General features: G+C 40.7%; 1 protein-coding gene across 3 annotated transcripts in view; it reads right to left on the bottom strand.

The window, feature by feature from the left end:
- sema6e (sema domain, transmembrane domain (TM), and cytoplasmic domain, (semaphorin) 6E) overlaps positions 1-26972 on the bottom strand; it is a 122630-nt gene that overhangs the window by 19592 nt on the left and 76066 nt on the right. For all 3 annotated transcript variants that reach the window (XM_026370838.1, XM_026370840.1, XM_026370839.1), the window contains 12 exons: positions 24458-24514; positions 23904-24005; positions 19409-19499; positions 18482-18604; positions 17670-17758; positions 17235-17452; positions 16318-16449; positions 15929-16084; positions 13494-13670; positions 12936-13073; positions 7646-7723; positions 96-154 (listed from right to left, as the gene is read on the bottom strand). In XM_026370838.1, coding sequence (XP_026226623.1) covers positions 96-154; positions 7646-7723; positions 12936-13073; positions 13494-13670; positions 15929-16084; positions 16318-16449; positions 17235-17452; positions 17670-17758; positions 18482-18604; positions 19409-19499; positions 23904-24005; positions 24458-24514 — 1420 coding nt within the window. The remainder of the gene's footprint in view (positions 1-95; positions 155-7645; positions 7724-12935; positions 13074-13493; positions 13671-15928; positions 16085-16317; positions 16450-17234; positions 17453-17669; positions 17759-18481; positions 18605-19408; positions 19500-23903; positions 24006-24457; positions 24515-26972) is intronic.

Raw genomic sequence — 26972 nt, 5'->3', positions numbered from 1 at the left:
GATGCCCTCACTATAATAAATACATTGAAATGTTGAATTCACTGCAGCCCCTTTATTACTTAAGTAAATACCAAATAATAAATAGAATGTCTCACCATGGCAGGTATCAGGGTGCTGAAGGTCTCCGTTCACCACATCCTGTTCAAATCCACCTCTGAATAGAAACAAAGACACAAACACAGAAGAGCCGTCAGTAAATTAGCATCAATCTATTTCACCGAGGGTCCATATCCAACTAAGAACCTCACTGAGTTTTCCAAAAATTGGTTTTGATGAAGCTGCTTGGAGACAGGGAGAAGTGCACTGTAACAACCTTTCATTTGCTGTGGTCAGTGTCTGTGTCTGTGCCCATTTGTTGCTGGGACACAGTGGCACATCCACCCTTGGATCTTCTTACAAGGTTGCATATCTTCCGTTTTGTGGCATTCAGCAGATTCCAGGAGCTAGTTTGTAATGAAAAGTTGTAATTTTATTATTCTTTTGCGTGTCCTCACTTTGCCTCAACTTAACTCCCTGGGTTGTTCTTCAGTTAGTTATTTGCTACATGTTTTGTATCAGGGCTCCTCTGTTCACACCCAGCACTTTCTGTGGCTGCACTGTATTTTAGTCTACTGAGGCTACTACCGGTGAAATTGGTACCCACAGTTATCCTGCTCTGCAATCAACGTCTCACTGCGAGATGGTTCAATGTCAGTAAAAAAAAAAAGAGTAGAGGGTGTGGTGATCCAGAGTGACTGATGCCAAAACCTTTTATTTAGCACTGATGTTATCATGGAAATATTTTCTGCTGTTGAACTCTCTTTGCTAATGGAATAGGATACCATCTATATTCTGTCCCATTTTCTGAAGGAGTTAGAAAGCTACACTCCAAAAGATTAACAAGTGTTGAGTGAGTGTTATTGTAAAAAGCAGTTTAAGCATTGGAGTTCATTTCAGCAAAGGACATAGTGACTAGATAGAGAAAATGTGCGACATATCTGTGTAAATACTGCAACTTTGTGATTGTATGTAATTAAATTAAATTGGCAACTGAGGAAAAAGGAAAAACAAGAGCTAAATTGTGTCAAATAAATAATTTTATGTTTTGCTGAACTTGTTGCTCTGCAATCCGAATCCTCTCCATTCGCCTTTTGAACTGCTTCTTCGAACTGAAAGGAAAACTGATCTGACAATTATTGATTTTCTGCTGCTCTGATGAAAATGTGCCCACTATTGATACGCTGCTCTCCCTCCAATAAACGCACCGTCTTTCACCTTCGAGTCAATCTGAAATCAAAGATTCATCCAAGTCGACTCAGAGGAAAAGCTTCAAGCTGAGCAGAGCTTTGCATCGACGCCAACAATCCTCCCACATGTTGTAATGAAGCAAATAAAATAGACACAGGCTGATATACCTGCACAAGCACTAAAGGAACCAAGCAGAAACACTTTGTGCAGGCAGCCATGTACGCCTACTCTATAACAAACCAATTAGTTCCTTATACAGTATGACAAACACAAACCTACATCTCACACTGATTATATGGGAAAAACAGATTTCCAGCATCCATCTATAATTAGCAGGCAAACTCTTCACACTCATGCTACACAGTCACAAGACAAACACATTTGTCTTGCACATAAATTTTTAGATTTCTGTCTACAGACTCACAATCCTCAACACAAAGCAGACTTTTCAGCTCCTGACGGAAACAATAGATGTCTAAATTGGAGGCAGAAGCCAGTAAACAACCAGGGAGAAAGAAAACCGAATTCAGCCGGGACGGGAGAAAAAACATCAGCTCAAAGAATTAATCACCTCAAATTTGTCAGCATGTGTTAAAACAGCAACTCTGCCATCAATTGTCAAGTTTGGGGGTGCACATTGGTAAAACCTGCTGTGAGAAGGTTGCTTCGTTCTACATCACACGCTCCAATCTACCTTGCTGCATCATAGTGAGGTCTTTTACATGTGCTGAGAAAGGAACGAGGCCAAATTAAAGACTGTCGGGCTGAAAGCTGGTGAAACAACGAGTCAGAGAGAGAACAACTTAAAAAAATGAAGTTTAGAGGAGGTATTTTTACAGCTTGAGAGCAGTTGCTGTGCATAAAAAGACCATGTATGGTCTAATCACACGCAGGCTTGTGTTCTTTGGCAGGAATCGTAGTGAAAAGTTTTGTTTTCTGAAATTAATATTTGAGATGTTTAAAGCATCGGTTGGCTCTAGTTGTGAGCTATTGTTAAAGCTGCAAGTCGAAAGGTTGTGTCCAGTTCAGCCGGCGAATGATTGCTCCCTCTCATAGTTTTTAGAGGTCTGAAGAACTAAATTACCCAGTAATTCAGAAGGAAATTCATAATGAATGTAATGACAGGTTGGGAACCACTGGGTCTAAGCACAAGGCTGCCATTATTTTATTTTGTTATCAATCTCCAGAACAAACAAAAATCATCAAGGAATTCCACTTGTTAACACGTTTGTGTTGCTAAAGCCTGATACATATCATGCTTTCATATCACAGAACTCATTTCTTGTCTACAAAATAAATCCATTAAAAATACATGAAAAAGCTCTTATAGATTAGGTTTTTATCCATCTGTATTTGAGCTTCTACATTTTGAGCAGTTTGAGAGTAAAAAAAAAAAAAAGCTCAGTGGAAAAAGAAAAATGTAAAAAAGTAGAAATACTGCAGGAAAGTTGAGCTGAGGTGGTAAAACTGCTGTACTGCAAAAATAGCAGTGACTGATGAAAACAGATCTTTCAAAAGCACCTTGATCTAAAAGCACCCGTCTTTACTTCTTCTACTGTAGACAGAACATTCAAGTCATTATCGTGCCGTCACTCACCTCGTCTCCACCAGGAAACACCTGACAATTCAAAGATCAAGTGTGTTGGAGGTGCAACTAACAGCGACGCACCTCATTTCACTCAAATGCACGCTCCTGTTGCACGGCAGCCCTCGCTACGACTACAACTGATCTAAAACCCACAGTCCAAGTGGTTCAGAAGAGACTGAGTAGAGTAGAACTAATAAATGTCATCTTTCTATTAATAACATCCTGTAATTCAAAGTTCAAATATAAAATAATAATAATAATAATAATAAGAAGAATAAGAATAATAAGAATAATAAGAATAATAATATAATGCACATGCAGGTCAAATGTGACCAGCAGTCAAATACCAATAAGTAAAATACATTTTTTTTAGTAGAGGACAACTTCATCCTGTTTACTGAAGTGAATTAAAGCGTGTGAACTGAGTTTAGTTAAGCAGTAAACCGACAGCTCAGCTTCACATTTGTAAAAGCCTCGCAGACTTGTGGGCACTCTTCACCATAACGGACTTGTGTTGTGTTCATGCACATGAATAAACAGCTGAACGCGACCAACAGGCAACAAATCACTTCTGCTTTTCAATCCCAACTAACTGCTGCCTGTCAGTGTCAACGTCTGTCTGCTTTTACTCCACCTTCTCTGGACCCGGTCTAGGCTCATGTCCTGTAGCTCTCTCTGCAACACTCTTACTTTGAAATGTAACTAGGTGGGCTGGGATTTGAGTTTTCAATCGATGTAATGCCCACTCAGTCTTACCAGGATTATTCTCCATAATTATAATCTGCACCGTTGGCACTAGCTGAATGTCCACTGGTGGATTTTCAGCCAATTTAACACAATGAATCATCAGTGGACCACGGACCACATTTCCCTTTTAGAAAGGGAATCCAGTCTGCTGCCGCCTGCTGGTGTAGAGAGTCGTCTTCTAGACGAAGGTGATGCAGCAGGTCTCAGCTGTCTCTAGCTCTTTAAGGTCTTTTTAGCTCTCGGCTTGGTGCAACACGGAGCTCTTGGGCTAGCAGCTGACTGCCACAGCTCTCTTTTGTGGGGTTTGTTAACAATAAGACAAATATAAGAATATCACTTGTCTTATCCTTAAAAGGCGTTTTATACCTCCTACACAGCTGCTTGACCTATTTTTCCTTCCAGTTAGTTTTGGCACAGTCAATGTGTTAAATGCATTAAAGATGACACACAAACTAAAACATCCAGAGAGTTAATCTGTCCACTCAAACAATCTTTCAGTGTGAGACACAAAGAGACAGAGAGACGTCTATGGATCCTCTTTGCTCTCCTATCTCCTGGATCAGCCACAAACCAGTCGTTAAAACGTATGCCCCGTCTGGATGACAAAGGACTGAAGGAATTCATGAATGGCGAGAGGAGACTGTGAGAAAGAGGCAGACTAAGAGAGGATGAGGTCCCAGGAGGTGGATGACTTTTGAGCTGCTTCATCTCAAACTCTGGTCAGGCTCTTTCTGCTGCTGCCTGATTCACATCAGTTCATCCATCTCTCTTTATCTCCCCCTTTCACCAGACGTCCCTCGCCTCCTTTCAATTATCTCTACATATATAAAATATATCACTTAATGCAGGTCTAAAGTCTGATGATTTAGAGCCATCGTCTACACAGACCATTTCTTTTCTTCAACAGAGAAACTTAAAATGAAAAACAGATGTTCTTCACTTTGGAATCAAATTAGTACAATCTACTTTCCTCTTCCTCACGCCTTCTCCTCTTTTGCTCTTTGTTTCCTTTTGTTTCTTCCCTTCTTAATATTTAACATACAACCACCTTTACCCTCTTTGTTTTACGTCTCTTCATCTTTTTTTTGTCTCTCTCTCTCTCTGGCAGGGGGCTGATAGTCGGGTCTGCACAGAATATTTTGGCTGATCTCTCTTAGGTTCTTGTCCCCTAGTGCGGCTTCATCCTGCGCACAACACACTGACTCATAAATCAAACCTGAGCTCAGTTCAGAGTTCCCGGCCAACATGCAGCAACATTGGCACTGAGAATATTAGACGTACAGCAAGACATACCGTCAGTAAGAGCTAATGTACTAACTACTAACATGCTAATCCTAATCTTATCACTGTGGTTAAGTCAAATCCTAAAACCCACTCAAAGTCACAACAGAATTAAAAACAACAGTCACTCTGATCTCGGTGTGCACTGGGAGGCATGAATAAAGTTCCAATCAAAGGGTTTCATAGATTTCTAAACAACGTTAAAATTAAATCTTGTGTTGAGCTAATTAGACGCCCCCCCGTCTTCACAGTGTTCAAAATATCTCTTCATTACAGCAGATTAATCACATCACCTCTCTGGCTGCAAAAAAATATTTTGGAAGCAAAAGCAGCCTAACGGCACCTTTAAAGCCTATTAAATGAAATGTCAAATTATTTTTATTAAAGCTATACAACAACTGCAAACTTGTTATGCGACAACAAGATGTTTCCAGTCTTAATGCTAAAATAATGAATCACTATATAATGATTGAAAACTAAAGATTTAAGGAAATAAAAAAAACTGTCAAATATAAAAATATAACAGGGCACATAGAAACACGCATCTGGAAGAAAAAAAAAATTCTATTAGCCTCTGTCTGTGCAAGGGCAGGGAAAATAATAAGCCTGGGTGGCCATGCAGAGGATATGCAATGATTCCAAGTCTGCACATTTCCAGCCGTCAAAATAATCTATTGGAAGCCAGTAGACAGTGGAAGTGGTGCTGCGTTCGTGTTTGTGTGTGAGAGTCTGAGAGGCAAGGTAAGTGTACACTCGCACAGTTTACAACCAATGTACATAGAGACAGGAGAGTGAAACACCTGTGGTGGTGATTTAGCAGCAGGTTGTACATCAACCACACAGGGACATGCAAAGTCCTTGACTGTCAGGAGGCACACAGGAGAAAATAGTACCTTTGACTGCTCCTCCTCCTCCATCCTTTACTGCATCCGTCTTTCCATCCAACCACCTATCCATCTTCCACTATCCATCATCCTTCCCATTTTGCAGCACGCGTGGTGATTGAAACACATGCAGCGGAACATTATTTTGATTTGATGACATAGGCTTCGTGTGAGAGAGAAAGAGGCTCCTCACCTCTTTCCCTCTGTGGCCAAAAGCAAATCAAATCTTTTGTTTTTATTTCTATGGTTATAGCTGATTCACATATTTATATTCAAGTCTCATAATAATATTTTCTTCACATAATGTTACGCGTCTTGTTCATTAAACATCAGCTGACAGCGACACAGCTAAGATGTTAAAAAAACAAACCTGAGTTTAAACTGCAACCAACATTAGCTTTTTAGATAATGTCCCCTTCTTATCTACAAGCATGGACAGCATCTTGGCCTGCTCCAGCTGAATGAGCAACCAAGCAAACAACCAGGGAGAAGAGCACTGATAACGTAGCTTATAGACCAAATACAGTAACTAAGGAACTAGTCAGCTGTAGCACATTAAACCTATTTAGAAATGTCAAGTTTCATCAGTTTAGAGGCTCCGTGCACCTGATAATCACAGCTGTATATGCTAAAGTTTCTAGTGTGATGAGGAAATGACATCTTTTCTGTTTCGGAGATAACATCCTCAGTGTAGACGACATTCTGCGCTGCACCGACTCTCAGAACCAATAATCTGAAGGGTGTCATTTTCATTCCCATGATACATTTCAGCCACTCGTGAGTAAACAAGACGGATGCATGTTGTGGGTTTTAAAAGGGTTCAGTCAAGTCTTCTAGTAAAAACCGCTGGTCAGATTCATCATGCTGACGTTGCTCTCGTGTCTAATTGCAGATTAGCGATGGAATATCAAGAGTGTGTTTCCCCAGCAGGTGCAGCACTGAACAACTGTCTAGAGAAGCAAGAGGCAATATGAAAATCATTTCCTGCTTCTGCTCGGCTACACGTTATTAACCAAGTTCGAATGTGTCCACAGTGACTGTGAGTTAGAGAACTAATAACGTCTTTATGTAGCTGTTTTCACTCATGTGCTTTTAGACTGTCCGAACACCACAGAGGCTGACCTCACTAATTAGTACAGGGAAGAATTAACGGCTCAAACCTCCTGCTCGAGTGTTTGATTACAAAGTAAATCTGCACACTTTTGTCCCCTGGTAGTTCAGGACTGGAGCCCCCTCTGTTAAAAGGGAACTCAACAATAAATCACATCAGGGTTTTACTTAAAGCCACACCCCAACAACGATACTCAGAAGATCAACCACTATTTTAAGATAGAGAGAAAGAGGAAATTCTGATGCACCGAAATCCCTCTGACAAATACTCCTGACTTTACACAGCCTTCATACTTTTCACTGTAAACGAATGTTGTGCTGTTTTGCTGTCAGTGTGGTGTCAGCGTGTTGTTCTAGCTGTTCCTCAGAGCACTTTTATTTTGAAAGATGAGTAGGAGAAGCAGTGGCTGTAAAACAATGTTATTGTGCTTGATTTGAACACAAATCTAAACCATAATCGTGCTGCAACAAACCACTTTGGAAGCACAGTCTGCAGACACAAGCGTGATTCAAGATTACAGCAAAGTTTGTATTTGAAATCTTTGACTTCAAATCATTGTAGGATATTCCTCTAAACATCAATCGATAGAGTTATAACAGTAAAAACAGATTATAACCTGTCAAGTATTGATTTTTGAACATAAACTTAAAAGGACTTTGTATAAAAGTAAGCAGCTTTAAAGTGTTAAAGTCAACATTCATTCAACACCGACTGTTGCAATGGAAGCTGTGGTGACATTTCCGAGATCTGCACTGTAACTATTAACTGGATCTTATTACTGATTCTCCGTGTTTGTGTGTCTCTTACTTGAAACCAGGTGAGACCGTGGCACAGCTGCCCGACCTGAGCCAAATGCAGTAAGGGTCCCGTGAAGACAGACAGCTCCTGCACATGAGACAGAGAGAGACAAACGTCAGTGATGGAAGACACAGTTAAGAGCGGTTTCATGTGTTGAACTGTGGAAAGAACCTAGAATATAAGTGAAACGTGTGTGTCCCATTATACTGATCAAATAGCTGCACTTTTATTTTCAATGAGGTAAAAAACTGTGTGTCTACATTTTTTATTACTACGATCTTTTATTTGTTATGTCAATAAAGTTGTCTACTAGAGATGTGGTATTTAACGGTACATATTGCAGCCAAATCATTTTAAGACTGGATGGAAACACATTTAACACTACGCACATGATCACTTCAGCTTCTTTTAATGGATAAATAAAGTAATTAGCCATGTTTGCTAGCGTTTAGTCACAAACATTGACTAACAAGCATTCTGACATGACTGCAGTATAACAGCAATGAATGCAGGCAATTATAAAGAGAGACAGAGCAGTGATGGCAATCAGATTAAGTTCTGATTAGAGTAAGGCCTGCGGACTTGTTTTTGTTTTCTTACTGAAGTGAAGGGATTAAAAACAGAGCTTGCTTTGTACTCTGAGTGTCCTACAGGCTTTAAAGTCCCAAGCTATAATTGGATTCACCATATATATATTACAAGTATGTACACAAACACGCCTGTTTTTCCTTTGTGTGTTCAAAAACTGATGAAAACAAGCCTCCGACGGCATCGGAACAGAGAAACCTACAATTATTAAATGTCAGATCCCTCCATAGTACAAGGTTCTGGTCGAAGTTTGTAATATACAAAGCAACAGGATGCAGAGAAAACGGACTGATTCTTTGACGCCGTTCAATTTAAGGAAACAGAGGAGAACAAGGCGACGTCACAATCACTAGAGTAACATCCACAGATCAAGACTTACAGGATTAAACAGGAATAAAATTTGGCGAGCTGGTTGTAGATCACGTTGTTTGAAAAGGTGAAAGGAGCGGGTCGGTTGTTACTCTACACTAAAAGCTTTCAGTCCAGTCACAGTGAAGGGTCATCAATCACGTTATTCTGAGAAAACAGCCAGTGCTTCACCACATGTCTGCAGTTAGTCAGTCGATCAGTGTACTGCACTGTCTGTCTGTAGTTAGTGAAGAACACGCTAGGTGGAACAGTTTACTTTGTCCCGTTAAAGCAGTCAGCATTACCCCCCATCAACAGCCATTAGTCACATTCCCTACAGTATAAATACCCAACAGGATCAGGACACTTTTCCTCTGCTTTGAGAGCCACATGTCAGTTCTGTTGATTAAACTCTTCCACTGATCTCCTGTCCCTCATCTTAGTTTATAATCCTGCTCTCTGGAATGTGTTCCTGATCCTTTTGCCCTTTATCCGTCCCACTGTATAATTGCTAAACATCACTGGTGTCAGTGAGAGAATTACATATAATTAACAGTATTTTTTTCTCGCTGCGTGACGTGCAGCAGGTCACCCAGCAGCACCAGTATAATGAGCACAAAGCACGCAGTGACAAAAGAAAGACAACAAACAAGAATAATGTTTACCTGCTGCCTATCAGCAGTCACTTTAGAGATGTTCTAGCCTGTTATACTGAATAATGCCACCAGTGGTTGAAGTAAACAAACAAACAAATAAAACATGTCTGCAGATCGCTGGTGGTGCAGCGTCAGGTGACGAACAAGTTTTAATTAGTTTTAATAGGTACTCCTGCGACTTGTTTTATATATCCAAAATTATTTACAACTGTCGAAACCGAGTGTGCAGGTGTTCCACTGCTTTAACTACACTCAGTCTTTAAACACTACACATCAGTGTGTCACTTACAGAACAGAGGGAAATCAAAATAGAAGCCTACGTCTGCAGCTGGGAACCGAGTTTCAGTGTTTCTATGCACAGAGTGTATTTGTGCCAGTTTCACTATAATAATAATAATAATGACGTGTTTGATCCAGACATAGTGAAGTATATTAAGTCTTTTCTATAATTAACATCATCAGTAGCATTATTTGCAGTCTGAGTAGAGAAAAACAGTGAGTCCACACCTGACACATCATATATTCAGAGTTTCTCAAGTCCTGTCTAGATTCATCAGATTCAAGACTCAAATCTGCATGGAGCATTCAGCAAGGACTTCAGCCCCTCCAAAAATAATCAGTGACAGTATCTAGTAGTAAACTGGCTTTTACTGCTGAGCCTCTGCAGTGAACGGGGTTAATGACACTTTGAAACAGGAAGAAAAATCTAAACTTCCGTGGATACAGACGCGCTTTATATCAGCAAAAACAACCTTTAGAGAGAGAAACCATTATCATTTTCTTTTGTTCTCACCCAGAGAACCTCTGGTCCTAAAGTCCTACCATGACTGTCGCCACTGTGTGTGGCTGCCAATATGTGACACTGCATAGTGCAGCTTGAATGAATTATTCACACACTAGCCATGAGGTATATATGCATCTCCCTGTTCTGCCTCCCTTCTCCTCAGTTTCTCAGCTACATGACAGGAATGAACTTGAACACTGAAGCACTATGGGAAAAGAGGCTGACCGTGTCCGGCTCAGACACTTTGCAAAGTTATTTATTCTTTGTGTCGTGTTCTCATATGTGCAGTTTATATATATGACATGTTTGTGTGTGTCCCTTGTTACTCTTTAAAACTTCAGACTTCTCTTCTGCCTCGTATTCTGTCACGCTATGATGAACACATAGGTGTGTTTGTTAGCCTGCAGCTACAGTGTGTAAGGAACATCTATTAGCCGCTGAGGGAAGAAGGGATTTATTCAGCTTCTGAGGCTGAGACTTCCAGCTGTCATTTGGCCAACATCCTGGGAATAACAATGCAGACTTACTGGAGATGGTTTCAGCTAATATGATGCCGTTTTTATTGTTGCATTAATGTTGTTCTAGAGACAACAAGAGTTACAGACCAATTTATTAGAAGTAATTAGAACAAATAAAGCGGTTTAAGACTGTACCAGTGGTTTAAATGACGTACACTGAGGTGGCAAAGCCTTAAGGCAGCTAAAGGAAGTATGACTTGTCTGTTAGATGTAAAGGAGGAAATAATCTGATGTTTCTCTTTTTTATTTGTCTGACTGATGTGTGTCTTTCCCCTTTAGACATAGATGTTGCCTTAAACTGCAAGTGTAATATCATAATACTCCTAACATAACTTATACAGTTATAACATATGTGATGACCAAAGCTAGAGAAATGAGACCCAAGCAGTAAAAAAACTGGAATTAATCTTTGAAGCATGGGTGCCTTAAACCTTTGCCTAAATCAACAGTAGCTGGCACTAAAATAATCTTATAGCATGAAGAAGAAAAAGGAAATAAAAAAAGGAGCTGAAATCCCGAATCTACTGATTGCCAGGGTTTGGGGCCTCCGTGCACTTTTATTATATTTTTTATTAAAAATCCCCTTTTATACAGTTCCACGGCACAGTTCACAACAGAGCATTTTCTGAAACCTAATATTGGCAGCAGGGCCTGGAGTGAAAAAAGAAACCTGACGATGCAGGCTTCAGTGAGGGAGAGACACACTGAGAAAATGGAGGCAGAAAACAGAGAGATGGAGTAAATCTCATCTGGAGGGAGACAGATTCACTGGTGTGGCAAAGGCGGATATAGCGGCTGAAATTTGACCTCCTGGCCAATGCTGATGAGGCTTACGGGGCCCCTAATCCCAGGATGAGGTGTGCTGTACCTCAAGCCTCTAAAAAGGATCTGGGGATGTAGCTGGTCCATAAGCCTAAATAAGACAGACCCTCTCCACTTTCTCCCTGTTCCTCTTTTTCTCCTTCCCTCCTCCAGCTTCAGAAAAAACAGAAAGAAAGAAAAAGAAACAACAGCAGCCACTATTGTTGGCGCCCTGCCGATCAGCTGGATCCAATTTATGACTAAACGATGTTGAGAGCTTCTCCAGGCCTCTGCAATGAGGGTTTAGCATGCTATGGGGGTATATGTATTCCCTGGTGGAGCTGAGGAGAAATCCTTCCTATGGGTTATAGGGGTTGAGAAAGGGGGGGAAGCAAGGGGCCAACATTCCTTACAACCCCAAAAATAGAACCTGAAGCAGGAGAGCAAGTATTAGCTAAGGCTGAAACATCAGCTGACAAAACAAAAGGCTGCAGACAAAGGGAGACGCTTGAAGGTTCTGCTGTACTCAGCTTCTAAACTTAAAAACACTAATTCAGACATGTCAGCCTCTTGATGCTCCAAGGTTTGGTGTTTTTAGTGTACTGAACTTTAAGTTACATGTTAAAATATATGTGTTGAGTGTTGGTGAAAATCTGAATAATCATCTGCTGCACGCACACATTGATATAAAAATAAAATTGTTGATACTGAATGTTTCTTATTTAAACTGTGTCTGAACATGAGATCGTGTAATCAAACATGAAGCTCAGTCAGGAATCAGGTCTGACATGACTTGACGTTAAACCTTGCCTCTGACCACAGCTTTTCCTATATGGCAGCCACACCGTACTCCTCCAGTGCTTAGTTTAATCCTACTCTCACTTACCTCCCAACACCACAAATCACCTCCGAGTACTTTTTGGGAAAAGTGAGCTCAAACTCTATGAGCCAGGTGGATAATAACATAACATTTGCTGTTTGGGAGAGGCTTTTGTCCAAGCCTGTAACAGCATCATGAGTAGACACATTTCTTAAATTGGTAGCTGCAGAAGAAATGGTTCCTGCTCAAGTTACCTGGAAGTGTTAGTGCCACTTTTCCTCCCTGTGTATCAGGAGAAAACCAAAAATCATGGGCTGCAGCGCTGCATGTGGTCTCAGTTTACAGGGTCGTCTTGAAACCTGTGATTTGGTGATTTCTGACTGTTTTACTGCATACCTGAACATTTTCTTTCTCTAGATTTGTTTGTCATCTAGTTTTGACCGTGTTTTATCACCCACTAAGACTCAACTGGACCTGGTGCTGAAAGTAGTCTGGACAAAACTAAAATGGTCTTGATGGCTGCACTGTTAAATGCTGTAACTAACAATCAATAATTCACTTAAACAGTTTGATTACTGGGGGAAATGCTCACCTCAAAGCCCAGACCAGTATTTCCAGGTTGAATATTAGATTAAATCAACAATTCATGTTGGTGAAGTTGGAAGCAGCATGTTCTTACAATTGATGCACGACAACTGTTAAATCATTAATTCGTCAATTTCATGTTCATAGATCGACCAGCTCCTTATGTTGGAGGTGCTGCTTTGCTCCAAAGGTGACTCACTTTCTGCAGGTGCTGTAGTCGGCACAGCGACTGAGCGGCACACGGATCACACAGCTGGAAAAAGCCACAAACAACGCATGGTGATCCCGGTCCAACTCCAGACCCAGCACCCTCCTGTCCTCCCCCCGCACGCCGCATCTAGGAAAACAAAAAACACCAACTGTCACAATCAGACATTTTCAATTCTGTTTCATTAAAAAACAAACAAAACAAAAAACCAACAAACAAAATCACCCTGTGCAGCAGACGGCTGGCACAGTCTGAAAATTATACAGCCGGCTGTGGATCTAACTCCATGCAGATAGACTTTTCAAGCTGTGCAGTCAGAAAACAAAAGGAGACAGAAAAAAAAACATCCCCTCCAGCGATACAGGGTGATGCAAAGTGTTACAATAGACCAAAGAGTGGGTGGGCAGGACAGATCAAGGCAGAACACAGAGAGGAGGAGTGAAAGAAAAGAACAGAGGAAGTGAACCAAAGATGCTAAGTAAAGGACAAAGAAAGCACACGACAATTAAGGAAAGAGATGAAAAGCTTCCACTAGAAAGATTGTCTGACTTGTTCGGGTTGTAGACGTCGATGTCCTCCAGGAGCTGCGTGCTGAAGGAAGCGTTGGTCCCCTCGGTGCTGGCCAGGATTTTCAGCACATGGCCGTTGTCTGAGCCCAGGAAAACCACAGTGTAGTTCTTATACGGCCCTGCAGACGTGTCCACTGCTATCTGGGTCAATTTAAACCTTTATTAAAAACATAAGAACAAGGAAAAAAGACGTATGACGGCATTTATTAAAAAGTACTGTGAAGATCTTTTAGATCCAGGCTGACGTTTCTGTTCAAACTGATGTAAAGTAGAGGGAGACAACAATGCCAAATATTCTAGTTAGCATCTTAACATTGTTTTACTTTGTCAAAGTCAATTTCCCATAATAAACAAAAACAGTGGGCGAGTACTGAGCTCATTGTATAAAGCATCAGTGTGCAATCAATCACTTCATCTACCAACCCACCATTCCCTTCCACTGTCGCCTACATCCTTTAATCCCTTCATCCTATTAATTCATCTACCCATCCACCCACAGCCTTTCAATCGATCCATCCTTCCCGTTGTTTTGCCACTTTCCTCGACACGCTGCTGTCTCTTTCTCTTTTATTTTTTGTTTTGTATTTATGAGGAGGTCCAGTGAGCTGTTGCTTTATCTGGAGCACCACCCTGCTTCATATTCATCCAGCTCCACATAGCCACACCTGGGAGCTGCCCAGTATCACCACAGCCGTCTGCTGCTGGCTCCACTGGAGCAGCAGAGAATTAAGTGCCATGCTGAAGGGCACCTTGAATCCAGCGGTTGTTGACAGAGGGATGAGCTTTGCACATTTGTTTGCATTTGAACAAAAAAACTTCCTGAAATAAACCTGGTTTTATCTTTTGGCATCACATCACTTCTAGATTGTTCTATAAAGGACACCCGCAGAGGGTTCTGTGCCCTCATTTTTCCCTCAGTCCTTCCCAGATGGTCCCGCGGAGGCTGGTGTGTTTACCCACATGGACTTGACTGGCACATCCTTGCAATGACTCGGCACTATTGCGTGATGTGCTTCTGGTTAGGTTTCATTTATCTAGCTCCTCTCTGGGGAGAGGAGAGGCAGATGTGATGTTTTTGGTGCCAGATGTGAAGCGGCGCATGTTTCCCCAGTGTTGAGCTGCAACAGTGTCTGGCTGGCTGTCAGCCTGGCTTTGCTTCAGAAGGCATCGGAGAAGCTCCTGTATACTGTGTGTGTGTGTGTGTGTGTGTGTGTGTGTGTGTGTGTGTGTGTGTGTAAAGCGTATCTGCAGTGTTTACATCCATGTCTGCGTTTGTCTCAGACACTCGTGAAATACTTATCACTGCTTCATCCCATCATCTGATTTGAGTGAATTCTTAAATGTCACACACTCTGTGACTTCCTCGTTGCAGGTGGGGTCAGCGCTCCAGGAAAAGACCCTTACAGCGCGGCTCGTCTTTGATGTGGGCTGAGATCGACCACTGAATAAACCAGGTGGTTTTTAATGAGGAACAATGTTGTGTGTTCCACCTGAGCTCACTCATCAATACCAATCACTGCCCCAAGTGTGGAAACCCTGCTGGTACATCATACTTCTACAGAAAACAAAACATTACCTGCACACTGACTGGTTTTGTTTTAATTTGAAGAAAGACCTTGATAAGCTTTAAAACGAGGTGTTAAAAGATGCAAATATTTGGTTTGCAAACTCAAAAATAACTACAAATTAAGCAACTGGCTTGAGGATGAACAGACATGGTGCATATGAACGAATGAACTATTACTTGAATATTGTTTTCTGTCATTAATATCTTTGAGTTTTAAACTCAGACATAATCAATTTGAAGACGTCATCTTGTACATTTTAAAGCTGTATAATCTCTATAAGCTGTTGTTAATGTCTTTAGTCCGTACGATCTTTAACTGTTGAAAAACAGCTTTAATTTCGGTTTTCTTTAACCAACAATCCCAAATCCAGATTTACAATTACATAAACTGAGAAAAGCTGGAGGGTAGTGCCAGAGAACGTCGAGGTGTTTGTGCTTAATAAACTCTTTAAGCCACTGACTGAATCCCAAAACCGTTGATTAATTTTCAGCTGAGGATCTCAGCACGACCCAATATGTGGGTAATAAGGGATAAACTCATCTCACTGGCTTTAATTTGTGTGGATGCTGGAGCTGCTGCCGATGTGCTCTTAGCGGACTATTAGTGGACTGTTCACTTGATGTTTGACTACAAGTTTTTTAGTGGATTAAAGTATTAGTGTTTTACTAACATTGCAGTAATAAATTAGTGCAGTTAAAATACAACATGCAGGTTTTTTTGGTTCTCACTCCGCTGTCTTTAATCTTATGACTGTAAATAAGACTGTTCTGTACTAATGTAGTACAGAATGAACAAAATCTGTCCTGGAAGTTACTCATCTGCACTTTCATTTAAACAAATGGCAGACCTGCTGGTGGTGCGGGTGAAGTAGGGCCTGTCGTTGACCGAGGGAACGGACTCATCCATTAGTGGGTACGACTTGATGAAGGTCAGGGTCTCGTCGGGAAAGGTGGTGGACGACTTGTAGGCAGCAGCTGAACCTTCACCGGCACAAGATCCGGGTCTGAGCAGCAGCACAGAAAGGAAGAAAAACATCAGGACTGAATTCAGCTACATGAGCGCAGATGTAAAAGAAATGACAGCTGTTTGTTTTTGGGGACGAGCAGGAGGGAAAACAGGTGTCGGGAGTTGTCAATGCAGAACAATAATAGCAGCACCTGCAAAAACCCTGTTGTCAGAGGCAGAAAAACATGTTTGTGGAAGTGACAGTTTGCTATTTAAAGATACGTCTCTTACCTTGGTTTCGGGACTTGCTCCTCTGGAACAGGTGTCCACGCTGACTCACTGTTCCTCTGCTCTTTGAATTTTCCACTGAAAGCCTTCTCGATGTCGTCCATGTAGAATGCACAGACTGCTGAGCCGGTGATGCTGGTGAAGGGGCCATGAAGGAAGTAACACAACATCGAGAGAGAGAAAGTTCAGGGTTTCAGAAAAATGTCCAAGTCTGGCACAACTTCTGTCTTTTAATTAAAGAGAATCCAGCATATTGAAATAAAGTCATAGAAATACTGATTTATCATCACTTTATTTATCATGCTGCCTGTTTCTTTTAAAGCAACCTGCCCCAAACATCTGATAGTATTAGAAACTGTATTAGAACTATTACAGGTATAAGGTATACAGGTTTCCTATGTCTGCAAATAACAATTACTTTCAATAACGTTAATCTCTGTTAACTGATCCTTTAAATGTCGGAGATTTTCCACAAACTGAGAAAGCTGAAAGGTGTTTTCTCCGACAAATGCTCCACATATTTAGTTTAGTTATCAAAGGAAATCAAGAAAACCAAAAGATATTTACATTTGAAAATCTGCAGCCAGTTAATTTATAGCAAATGAATTTTCAGTCTATAGATTTATTGATTGATTGATAAAACTAACCGTTACAGAGTTTTTACTAAGACACATTTAGTGGAATTTCTTTCAGGATTATTCCGCCTGGAATTTATAAAATCATGTTTATTTAGTGTTAACTTGTCTATAATCTGTAGTTTAAAGTGCTGTTTTAAACTATAAATAATAATAAAAGTACATCATATTGTTTGATATGTTGATGTAAAGTTTTAAGTCTCTTTAAATCCTGGATTTCATGAGATCAGACTAAACTTGCAAACAGAAAAAAAAAACAACAACACGACCGTCCCTGTCACTGACCTGTTGGCTTGTGTGGTGAAGACGCCAAGCACGGCCGGGCGGTGGTTGATCTGCAGCACATTGGTGAGCGACTGCAGGACATCAAAGTAGAAGAAGGAGTCACCTGGAACAGAACAGTTCAGTCGAGCTTTGAGAAACGACGTCCAGTACCGCTCCAGCACCCTCGGGGAGCCGCCGTTGTCGTTCTTACAAACACGTGCAACTCTGGAGAAAACCACCTAAGGGGAGAAGAAAGAAAAAGTCCAATTTCTAAAACGTGTTTACGACAACATGCTCAACCAGAGCCAACAGGGGATGCTGAACAGCAGTTAATAATCTTGTAGGACGGAGGTTTATGTGGCAAGTGATGTTGTCTGACTTCATTCTACTCAGAAACAAAAGGTACAGACGCCACAAACCACACGTCTGGCGTGCATCTGGTCTGAAATCCCTCACCTTGCCAAGAGTGGTGTACTCCACTGCGATCTCGCTGAAAAAGAAGTACACGTAGTTCCCATACTCAATAGCGTGGAGGAAATGGGGCTCTGTGGGAGACAAGAAGAAAAGACGTGTAACAAACATGCTGGCGGTGATGCCTTATTTCCAACATGACAGTACATTGTGAGCAGGCTGGGAGTGGAGCTGGTAAACACAGATGCTCAATTGGAGAACAGGTCCAAGAGAAATGCAGGGAGAATGTTATAAAATGGCAAATTTGAAAATTAGGATGGAGAAAAAAGGAGAAACATTACAGAGATAATACTGAATATACAAATACTGATACTGATACATTTAGTATCGAGTCTACTTGATGAATCTGCCTCCTTTGGTTTAGATTCTAATAATTGAATGAACTAAAGTTAAATAGAAGAAGATGTCTCCCTCTTCCTAAAAGGCACTTTAATGTTTACAACCTACTTTCCTCTAATACTGCACCTCCTGATCTGTTACTGTAAAAACACACTGATCCCACAGTGTGCAGAAATCACAGTGACTGGACATTAGATGTAGAGTTGGTATCTTAATAGTTGTTCATTGTGCATAAGGTTTTGCAAAGTCTGTACACTTGTACAACATGTTATATAAACTGTTGTTTCTGCAGTGATCTTTATTTTATTTTGCATCTAACTCTGCTGCTCATACTGTCCTGGTGTCTTGACTTCAACTGAGTTTTAGCTGCTACAGTTTTCTGTAATTTCAAATCTACTGAAAACCTGTAATCGGACCTAAACTGAAACTAGTACATATAACACATGTTGCATCTTCACCTCGCAGCCATTTGGAGTCGTACTTCACCGTACGCAGGACAGGGCTACTTTCTCCCAAACTTCTGTAAATGACTGCATCGCTTGCCAAGAAGTCGGTCATGGTGGCCGAGTAGAAATCACCACCTGCGAACAAGAAAAAACGAAGTGAGATACATCGTCAGAGATCACAATTCCCAAGAATAACCCACTTTTCTTAAGTGTCTATTCTGGTCACAGGTGACTTTTATTGCCCTTTAAAAAGAGACAGAGGAGAACAGATGTCGGAGAATGAGTCACTTTTAATAACAACCTGGGTGAACTTTGCATAAATGCCAGTGGAAACCTGGCCGGACTGAGCCTTCACTCTTCCCTGAACTTGACACTGATGTTTTTACAAAGAAAATCTATCCTAAAGTCAGGATCCATCAAAGGTGCAAATTCTTTTGTTTATCTACGTTTAAACTGCATTTATATTTCATCTAGAGAGATTTGCAGTGATCTTATTTCAGTTAACATCTTTGTTTTTATTCTGCATCGTTGTTTTCTATGAACATGTGCAACAGAAATAAAATAACTTGTTTGATTCAATACAAATCTTGTATTTTATATCACCACCATCCTGCATTTACAGTGCTTCACCTCTTAAGAACACAACATTGATAGAAATGTATGCAAACTGGATGTTCTATTACAAAATGTATAAACATGATGACCATTTTAATGTAGTCGTTAAATTTCAGGAAAACCTGAATTTAAATGGTTCCTTTCACACACAGCATTTACACTGATGCAGCATCTGGAGAGCAGCTAAAGGAACATTAGCCTTTGAGTTGCCAAGTGCATTCAGAGTCAGGTTTAATGATTATAGAGAGTGAAGAGTTTCTCTTCCTAATGATTCTTTGAAAAAACAAATATTACATTTTTGGAGCCAAGTACAGTTTTATTCACCTGCAAAAAGGCCGACGTTCGACTGGCGAGACTCGAAGGGACATCGAGCCTGTCCCACCACCTCCTCCCCTTCCTGCTCCAGTGTTGACATCTAGGTCAGAGAGGACAGCAGCAGCAAAGGGATTCATTATAAGGCCATACAGAGAGCTGTAATGCTAAACCCAACTGTAAACATTAAAAAAAACCTGGAAACCCATGAGGTGCAAAATAAATCAGACTAAAAGTCTATGATGGAGGCTGTGTTCCAAATCAATCTGTGATAATGAAAAGCAACATAAGCACCGGAAAGATTTGTTTTATTTGCTGTGCTGTATGTAGGCGGGGTCCATCAAAGACGTGTGTGAAGTTGGAAGCCCTGCTGTCACCAGCAGAGAGGACAGTTTATCTCTCAGCCACAGAAATTTAGCAGCTATTTTCCCAACTGCTGTTAACAAGGTTGTAAACCTCAGATGCGACAATAAGCAAAACCCAGCTATGTGTGTGTGTGTCGAGTGAAGTGGAGGCTGAACGCACGCAGACTGGCCTTGATACCCTGTAGCAACAAGGTGACTGACACACATGCTGCCGCGTTTCCATTACTTCAGAGGACATTACTTCATTTACATTTGCTTCCTTGAGATTTAAACTTAAATATAACCTTTGTTTGTCTAATCCTAACCTTAAGTTGATCGTTGCTCTAAAATGTGATCATATAGGGACTTGGAATGGAGTTAAAGTCTCCATACTGTGGCAGTGTAAACAGATTTATGTCCACATAACATGAGTTATTCAAGCCACACAGACACACATGCCCCATGTTAACAGTCTATTAACAAGTAGCTTGGTTTACATGACACTCATCTGACACAAGCAGGGTGTATAACCACTGCTCTATTGTTTGCCTATCAGAGTTCAAATGGTGCTGTGTCTTTCCTAAAAACCCATCATACATAATAATGTTTCAGTTCCTATCCAACCTTAGAGCGGCTGCTGTAAATTAAACGTCTGGGTGAGCGTGAGCTTTTCATCGTACTCAACATATAAAAATAAAGAATCTGACTTCTAATAGAACTTTCTTCCAGTTAGTTAAATCAAAGGTTAATTGTCTCACAGGAGGCACAAGTCTGTTTTTGAAAATGTCAGTGTAGATGAGGTGTAGACGGCATTTGTTTTTATTTCCACCTAAGAGGAGTGGGTGGTGGGTTAATGTTTCCACATGTGAAAATACGCTCATCCAGCAAAGGAGAAAATAAGTGATCTTACAATAGAGCTTTGCCACATAAACTTTGCATAAATGCCCCAAGAAACTGTACAAAAAACCACATCAGATACTGCAAGGGATACGTGTTTGCACCATTGAACCTGATGCAATCCCACACAACAACTCTGCCCCAAATACCACTTAAGTGAAGTGTTCAGTTGTTGTTCACTCTGACTCCCTCGTTTGTGTTGTTGTTGAACAGCATTATATTGCACAAGTGCCACTTTTATTTTATCCATCTCTTTTACAGCATCGAATATGAGGAATTTGGTGAAAAGTGCTTTTCACTAAACAAAAGTGACGAGCAGAAAGTTGCACAGACTAAGTGCTTTTAATGGCTTTTCCAGTTCTGATTTTACCGCAGGAGGCAGACATGCAGGGGAAAGGCAAGACCTAGATCAAGATCACATGACAGCAGGGAACACTGACAAGGTTGGAAAGGGGGCTAATTTTATTCAGGAGTCAGCCAGAGAAATTATTTATTAAATTAAGACTGAGACTTTTTTCAGCACTGTGACCCTAAATCCAGGAAACTAATCAAAAGCAGTCAGGTTGACGTAATGGCAAAGTGATTTAAGTGACAAATGGGATAAGAAGAAATAAAGGTGGTTAGAGCACCAGTTAGTCTCTAATAAGCAATCACAAGGTTTGTGTTTTGTCTTCAAATGAAATTCTATTCTGTTGTAAATCAGATTCGAAAGAGAAACAGCGTTGACTTGACTTGTTGCCTGCAGGATGACATGTTTAGAAGTGATTTGAAGTAATCACAAGACAGAAAACGATCACAGAAGTCAGAGAGAACTGAGGATTCAACAAGGCTCTGTATTGACTGCAGGATCATTCCCCCAGTGGCTAGATGAAGACAGATGGATTTGATGCTTCAAGGTTTTGCTTATATCTCCGACGCATGTTGAAGACAGCCTCTCTGTTGTCTACAGACCAGCTGTCTCAGCAGTCTGGTCAGTGAAGCTGCGCGTTCATGGCTGGGCATTCATTCATGTCTCTGACCAACACACAAAAACACACACACACACACACACACACACTTCTCACTCAATCCGCTGTTGTCCTCTAGAGTCTCAGAGACAGATTCCTTGATTTGATTTACACTTCGTCCCTCTCTCCCCAGCTGTCTGGATAGTCATCTCTTGTATTTTTTTCCAGACTAGGGGAAAATGGAAGGGGGAGTGTGTGTGTGTGTGTGTGTGTGTGTGTGTGTGTGTGTGTGTGTGTGTGTGTGTGTGTGTGTGTGTGTGTGTTGCAAAGAAAAAGAATGTGTGAATGTGTTTTGGTGAAGCTGTAAAGGAGCCTTTTTTTAATTATAGTGAGTGTGTGAAAGAGAGACAGTAATGTTTGTAGGAACATTACAGTACTGTACTGTGTGCACACTTTTCTGTGTACTAACCTTTGCACATTGTGCAGCTACTTTACGACACCTGAGACAATTTGAACCTGGAACGCTGATGTTATGTTGAGTTAATAAGGTGCAGCACTAAACTGATGATAAATCTTTACTATTAAATAAAGAGTTTAGGTTGAAGAGTTTGGGGGATCAAGCCCAATGTTGATGTTAATTTGTTGTAAGGTAAAGTATTATCATCAGCATGTCCGGCTAACCAGCAGTATAAGTGGTTTTCTAGCTTTTAATCTAGTTGAATTCTAGCATTTGTGAATTTTTGTGAACAATGAACTGTACACTGCAGGATTTACAGCCTGGTGTACAAGGTGACTTCTCGCTGATACCTACTGACGTCAACCGTTGCACCCTGACCACGGCATGGACACACGAAATCTGGACTGACTCTGTCTATCTTAGGCCCGTCTACTAAGGTTTGATTGCTTCATGATCATCGCCACACGAAAACCTGAGAGCTGGCATGGATTCATCTCCGGACTCTCTTCTGTTTTCCCTCTCGTCTTCCCACTCTGCACTTTTCTTCCTCTTATTCAGTTTCCTGCCTTGGTTTTGTTCTTTTGTGAAGTGCAGAAGAAACAGTTGTATTATTGGTATTGTGAGCATATCTTGTTTTCTGTCAACAGATTGCCGTCTGCCGTTCTTGTTGGGCCAACATGTCGACATGTTGCTGTCGACATTAAGCGTTTGAAGACACCTGGTCACAGAAAACACAGACGTGGACCCGTTTCTCTTCAGTATGGACCGACTGATTGCTGTTTTGTGTCACTTTTAGATGATAACCCACATTCAAAGTCATAATATCTGTCCAGAACATACAGTATCAGTGAAGTTTCATTCATTCATTTCACATTATAAAAGTTGTCTCCATGTGTAAATGGATTTTTTTCCCATTTAGCATATGTGTCACGAGTGCTCAGCCTAGCCTGTTTTATGTATTAAATAATTTTCCAGTTATTTTCACATGTGCGCCTGCAGTTTGAGCTCGCAGCTGTTTGTTGTATCATCACTGTGAATTCAAAGTGAAGTGCTGACTGCCTGGCCTCATTTATGGATGACAAATGCTGTGTTCGACCTGGTATGACCCAACTTTGCAGCAGTCTTTGAGGGTGTTATTTGACGGTAGCTGTCCTTTTCCACACCGTGTAGACTGGATTTTATCAACTGTGTGGGCTTTAGTAGAGTAGATACAGATGTACTGAACTGCTGGGAGACGGATGAAAAAAAAAAAAGTGATGTTTGTTTGATCTATTCTGAGTCTTATTTAGAGTTATTTGTAATATTTAGAATAATTCACAATAACCTCATACACTATACAAAAGTGATTAACTGAACTATCACTGCATGTCTGCAATGTAGTGTTTTTGTCTGATGTGCACAACATGTGTTGCTCATGAGCCCGAGTGACCTGTGTTTATGTGGATCATGTTTATGACATGATATCCTAGATAAATGGTGTTGTCACATAAAATTATTGTGGTGTAAACACGAGGAATGAAGATTTGAGGTTTGCAATTTCCATCAGCAGCTTAAATAACGTGGTGCACAGCACAGCACACAAAGACACGGTCAATCATATCTCATTGAAGAGAAAAAAAAAAAAGGACAATTATAGGTGGAAACAGCTGCTTCTTTTTTAGTGGAATATCTACACGGGGTTAATTAGGTAGGGTTAGGTAAAGCAGCCCATCATCAGCCAACATTAATCGTGTGTTCCGATGGCTCGTTGAATTTGCTAATGCAAGTTCATTAATTTAAAAGCCTAACTGATCTTTAGAAAACCCTCCTGCAGTCGTGGTCGAACAGCTCAAAACATTTGTGATTCAATGGAAAACAAGGACCTTATAGTTACGGCAGGTGGGGTTGAAGGCGTTGGTGCCACAGGCGAAAAGCGTCTCGTCATTGCGCGGCACCAGCACTTTGATGTAGTTGTAACATTCATCCTGTCAGGAAGAAAAAACGCTTGATGTCATTGTACATCAGGGAGCAGGTCAATGTCAGCTCTTGGCACACATACAACAGAATGAATGAAGCAGGACTTACAGCAGGAAGACAGTATTTCACTGGCTGACTCTCTCTATTCACATTATTCTCTGTGTTATAGACATTTCTGTAATACCTATGAAGATTTTAATGATTGTACTGTAGCTCTGGGGAAACTGTGATGCCAAACATCCCGATCTGTTGTCCCCTGATGGCTGTGGCACTGATAGTGATAAGCTACACGTACTCTTCACTTATTACAATGCTTCACTGTGCAGGAAACGAAAGCAGAGGCAGGAAGGAAGAAAGCAAGAGGAGTGAGAAATAAAACCAAGAGCAAAAACACAGAGAGAGAGAGCGAGAGGGAGGAACGTGTGTGTGTGTGTGTGTGTGTGTTGAAGATAATACTCACGCTGTTTTTCCCTCTCACAGTGCACTTTTCCACATCCTTCGTCTTCCAAGTCAGTTTCTGAAAAATGAACAGACAGCCAACTGTCAGCTCAAAGACAAGCTGTTTCTCACCATCCCAGCTTTTGTTGCTCCCAATCGTTCAAGTGCTATTACGAGACAGCTGTGATGAAAATCTCATTAACTTCAATAAACTGTTGTGGAGAAAAACAAACAAACAGAGAAAAATTAGGGATGCCTGCGGCGGCCTGCGCGGCTCATCCGTGGGCAGCTGAACATTGTGGTTCCTCAGTGATAAAAATCACTCTGCAAGATTTGCCTGGATCTGTGAGAACATACACACACACGCACAAGGGAATCACAGGACCACAAAGGATGCTTGCATCACCAGACTGTCTACATGAGGAGCAGTCAATTAGCCCCAATTAAACTTCAGGCCAAGAGCCCTGCCCTCAGTCTGCATACACACCAGCACATGGTTCTTGTATCTGTGCTACGTGTCCCGTGCACTGTTATAGAAGATCCATCAACTTGTTAACAAGCTCTGCCAGTTGAAGGTTTAATGCTCTCCCGTCACTGTTGGATTCTTTACCGACCTGAATTTTGTCAGTGTTCATCATTACCACTCCGGGTGCACGGAGGGATGTAAAGCACACGCTAGGTTTTAGCCCAAAGTCCTACAGAGGCTCCTAACAGTATATAAACCGACAGGAGTTTGAGGTCTCATTCAGTTACATGTCAACATTTGGGATAATGGAACGACCTCTTCAAGCACAAGAACATACTCGATATGAAGATGGATGTAAGGCACCCGCGGGTTTGAAGCCCAGAGTCGCAGCTTACAGTTGGCACCATCTTTAACACCAGGAGTCAGGAGCTTCCTAACAACGAGTTCAGGAAGTTGTCTGTGCCCCATTACCCTTGACATAATCTCCACCGGCTCTTTCTAAATAACAAACTATAAAATGATGGTTGGTTACACTCTGCCAAGTGATTTCTTAAATCGCCGTGTGTGCACCAGAGACGTAGCTTGGAGACCATAATGCAAATATACTGCACAGTGTATATTAATGTTAGCCAAGTTAGCTGCAGTATAATAAACAAAATCAAGCAGCGTTAAACTCAATATACTGCCAGACAGCAAACTTTGAGAGTCTTATTAGTGTAACTCATTAAACATAGAACTGTTTAGAAAAATCTGACTGTAGGAGTACAACAGCAGTCAGTCGCACCTGTGGAGTTATTCCTCTACAGACTTTATAAAAGAGCTCCATTAGGACCATAAAGACTTCTGAAAAAAATAAATAAATAAGACATTCAACTCAGCATAGAGAGAAATTGATATTTTGAATGGGGGTCAATTAGTGGCACCGCATGTTAAGATACTTATGAAATGACTTTAACAGCTTTGACTGTGTGCACATCTGGTGTTTCAGCTCCTTTAAATGTTGACTCTGCTTCATCCTGCACAACTAAAATGTTTAAAATACACGTCGGCCCTTTTCTAGATGGTCTATGTCTTTTATACTGTAATTATTTAAAATCTATAACAGGTAATTCTGCCCATTTTAATTAATTTTAATTACAGTTGTGATGTAAGATTGATGTGTTCACATTATTTACATGAATGCATGATGTATTTATTATAAAGACCTGTGGAAATCAAAAACCATATTTATTTTACAATGTGTCCTTTTAGAAAATGCACAGGAAGGAAATTTGAGAACATAGGAGTCCAAATCCTAAGCTTTAGATTTTATAGAACATGTACTTTTTAAAATCAGATCACACCTTAGTACCGGCTGCAGTGGATGTAGATGAAATGATGCCTTCTGGACTTAAAATTTAAAACTAAATAATTTCATTGGAGATTAACGGCTGCAGTTCTAAAATGATCTGTCAGAAAAGCTTAAAAGTAAAACTTCACAGTAATTAAACAGTTAAATCCAAGTGTTATGTGAGAAGATTTAAAGGATCCGTGTGGCGTTTGTAAAATTATTAACCGTAACAGTGTAGTTTTCTTCTGTCTGTTCAATCTGTGCCTTTATTTATTTATGTGCATTTTTTAAACATTAATTTCGGTCCTTGTTGTGCACCCCTACAGTTTTTGCCTGTACAGCCCAGCAGCAGCTTGGAATAACTTGATTAGCTTTCTAGTCATGTCACAAGTCTTATATTAACATGTCAGAATGGGTCAAGTCCTGTGGATTTGTAAAACTATACATGTGCAGGAGTCTGGAGAGAAGATGGAAATATGTCTTCTCATTTTGTAAATGTGTTTTAATTACATTTCTTTATATGTGCAGCATACAGGCACAGATAGGACGACTCTCAGAGAATTTCACACTGATTTTGATGCCTTATTGATGTCAAAGGGTTCCTGGAACACAATTCATCCCACAGGCCCCTTGTTCTCTTCTTCTTAAGGCTGGTTTTATATGTATTTTATCAGCCAGTTTTCAGGCCAGTAGGCAAATTGGAAACTATTTGGAAAGTGCTGAATTCAATCAGACTAGTTT

Source organism: Anabas testudineus, chromosome 16 (assembly GCF_900324465.2).
Source record: "Anabas testudineus chromosome 16, fAnaTes1.2, whole genome shotgun sequence".
Classification (NCBI taxonomy): Eukaryota; Metazoa; Chordata; class Actinopteri; order Anabantiformes; family Anabantidae; genus Anabas; species Anabas testudineus.
This window is presented reverse-complemented; position numbering and strand designations above follow the sequence as displayed.